At 34.8% G+C, this 2,785-nt stretch overlaps 1 protein-coding gene across 1 annotated transcript; it reads left to right on the top strand.

Annotated features, from left to right (window-relative positions):
* The first annotated feature begins 1,230 nt into the window (after positions 1–1,230).
* LOC130455497 (microtubule-associated protein RP/EB family member 1-like) lies at positions 1,231–2,502 on the top strand. The gene has a single exon (XM_056805298.1). It carries the CDS (start codon positions 1,231–1,233, stop codon positions 2,059–2,061), a length of 831 nt encoding a protein of 276 aa, XP_056661276.1. The 3' UTR covers positions 2,062–2,502.
* Positions 2,503–2,785: the final 283 nt, after the last annotated feature.

Raw genomic sequence — 2,785 nt, 5'->3', positions numbered from 1 at the left:
ATGAATCTGGAGCTTCAGTACAAGCCGGACCATTAGACTTTTCTCTGCATGACCTGAACCCAGGAGATAAAGTTTATATCAAGAATTTCAAGTGAACTGGAGCAATTCAACCTTCATGGGAAGGACCATTCCAAATATTATTAACTACTCCAACATCTATAAAGATTGGAGAAAGAGACTCTTGGATTCACTGCTCACATGTGAAGAAAGCATCTTCTGCTGGGACTGATTGACTCTATCCTATCATATGAATTGTGACTCTATCTTATCATATGAATTGGAGATAATAATCCATAGACAAATGGATGCTGTTTTTTCAAGAATATATTGAATTACTGATTTTTTTTTCTTATTTTTCTTATTTCTTTTCTTTTCTTTTTCATCAGAATATTTGATTTTTTTCTCATTTTTTGTACTGAAGGTACACATAATTAATATTAATATTATTTTTCCCTGCAGTAATACAAGATAATATATATATACTCTTGCTATAATATCAATATATGCCTAAAAGCTTTAAACTATGGGAACCTGCCATTTATTGATAAAATATTATAGGACTGTGATTAATGTTTGTGTCTGATTCCAGGAAAAGGGATAAAAACAAGGAGCACAGACTAAACCTGAATAGTGCCAATAGAGCACACAAGAAATATTAAAGTGAGTCTCGAGGTTGCGATGCTTAACTTATGTTTAAGTCGTAGGACTTCCTTTTATATACACTCTTTTTGAAGTACTCAAACAAGTACAAAGCTTGACTATCATGCTGGCTCCCTATATCCCTGAGGAAAAAAAATCAGATGAGGGAATGACATTTCCCCATCAAAATAGAATTCTAATTCTTTTCTTCTTATATTATGGCAACTTCCTGTAGTCTTGGCTACAAATGACTAAGTGAAATATTACTGCATCCTGTCCTACATACTTGTGGGATAGACATTACTTTAAACTGGACCTATTCAAGGCCTATTTTGAATTTTTCTTATGTTTTTGATTATTTTTCTATTCTTTTGATAATTGATACATACAACCCCATAACTGAACATTGCATTCTGAGCTAAACTTGATATTTTTTTTAATACTTACTTCAGGGGGGATTGTATTTTAATTTAAAATCTAAGAATTTTTTTTATTTTTGAATTTTTTTTTGTTTGAGATTGTATTTTTATAAAAATCCAAGAATTTTGAATTTTGTTTAAGATTTTACTGTTATAAAAATTCAAGAGGATCATGAATGGGGAGGGGTTGAAGAAGATGGCGGTTAACGTGTATTCAACTTCAGTAACTAGCGATAATTTGAGTCGACATGATATGCTGGCCTGGATCAATGAATCTCTGCAGTTGACTTTGACAAAGATTGAACACTTATGTTCAGGTGCTGCTTATTGTCAGTTTATGGATATGCTTTTCCCTGGTTCCATTGCTCTGAAGAAAGTGAAGTTTCAAGCAAAACTGGAACATGAATATATTCAGAACTTCAAGATTCTCCAAGCAGGTTTTAAGAGGATGGGTGTGGACAAAATAATTCCTGTGGACAAATTAGTGAAAGGAAAATTTCAAGACAATTTTGAATTTGTTCAATGGTTCAAGAAATTTTTTGATGCAAACTATGATGGGAAAGACTATGATCCTGTAGCAGCTCGTCAAGGCCAAGAAACGGCAGTAGCCCCCTCCCTCATGACTCCAGTTTTGAATAAGCCAAAAAAACCTCTTGGTTCCAGTGGTGCAGCTCCACAGAGGCCCATTTCTACACAGAGATCTACAGCACCTTCCAAGACAGGCCCTGGTATGGTCAGAAAGAATCCAGGGATGGGAAATGGAGATGATGAGTCAGCAGAATTGATCCAGCAGATCAATGTATTGAAACTCACTGTTGAAGACTTGGAGAAAGAGAGAGACTTCTACTTTGGAAAGCTAAGGAATATTGAATTGATTTGTCAGGAAAACGAAGGGGAAAGTGATCCAGTGTTGCAGAGGATTGTGGAGATTCTCTATGCCACAGATGAAGGCTTTGTGATACCTGATGAAGGGGGTCCGCAAGAGGAGCAAGAAGAGTATTAATAACCCATGTACTGTACAAGTAGAGAAGCAACATCTGAATTCTTCACCCCAAATCATGTGCTTAACTGTAAAATACTCCCTTTTATTATTTTTAGAGGACTCACTCACTGGTTTCTTTTCGTAAGCAAAAAGTACCTCTTCTTAAAGTGCACTTTGCAGAAGTTTCACTCCTTTTACAATGGGTATTGAGTTAGGAACTTTTATCTTGTGGTAAAGCAGTATTAACATCTAGCTGGTTCACTTAGGGAACAAAGAGGCAGATCTTGAGAGCTCACTTTTTGGTTGCTGGTAAACATACTGATTCCTGAAAAATTGTTTTTATATAACATACTAAATGGAGGCTCAGAATAGAGAAATGTGAAGACGACTCACAAAATGAATTAGCTAATGTGAAATCTCAACAGAGAACTAAATAAATAATGCCTTAAGAGTAAAAAAAAAATTCAAAGATTTTTATTCTGTTTGAGAAAAGATCTTCAAGAAAGAAGCTTAAAACTTTTATATCCAGAGAATGAACTGTTGCAGAAAGATGCCAAAAACCTACACTTCATCAAGAAGATCAAGAATGAACTTTGGATGTGATTGATTGGACTGAACTTTTGATTGAACATTTATTGTAATTGTACACATTTATGCCAAAAGGGACTGCCCCTAATTTGGCTTTCTGTCAATGCACCTAGCAAAACATTGGTTTTGCTTTCTTTTCTTTTCTATTTCCTCTCTC

The sequence above is a fragment of the Monodelphis domestica genome, chromosome 7 (assembly GCF_027887165.1).
Source record: "Monodelphis domestica isolate mMonDom1 chromosome 7, mMonDom1.pri, whole genome shotgun sequence".
Classification (NCBI taxonomy): Eukaryota; Metazoa; Chordata; class Mammalia; order Didelphimorphia; family Didelphidae; genus Monodelphis; species Monodelphis domestica.
The sequence above is the reverse complement of the archived record's forward strand: the minus strand, read 5'-3'. Positions and strand labels throughout refer to the sequence as shown.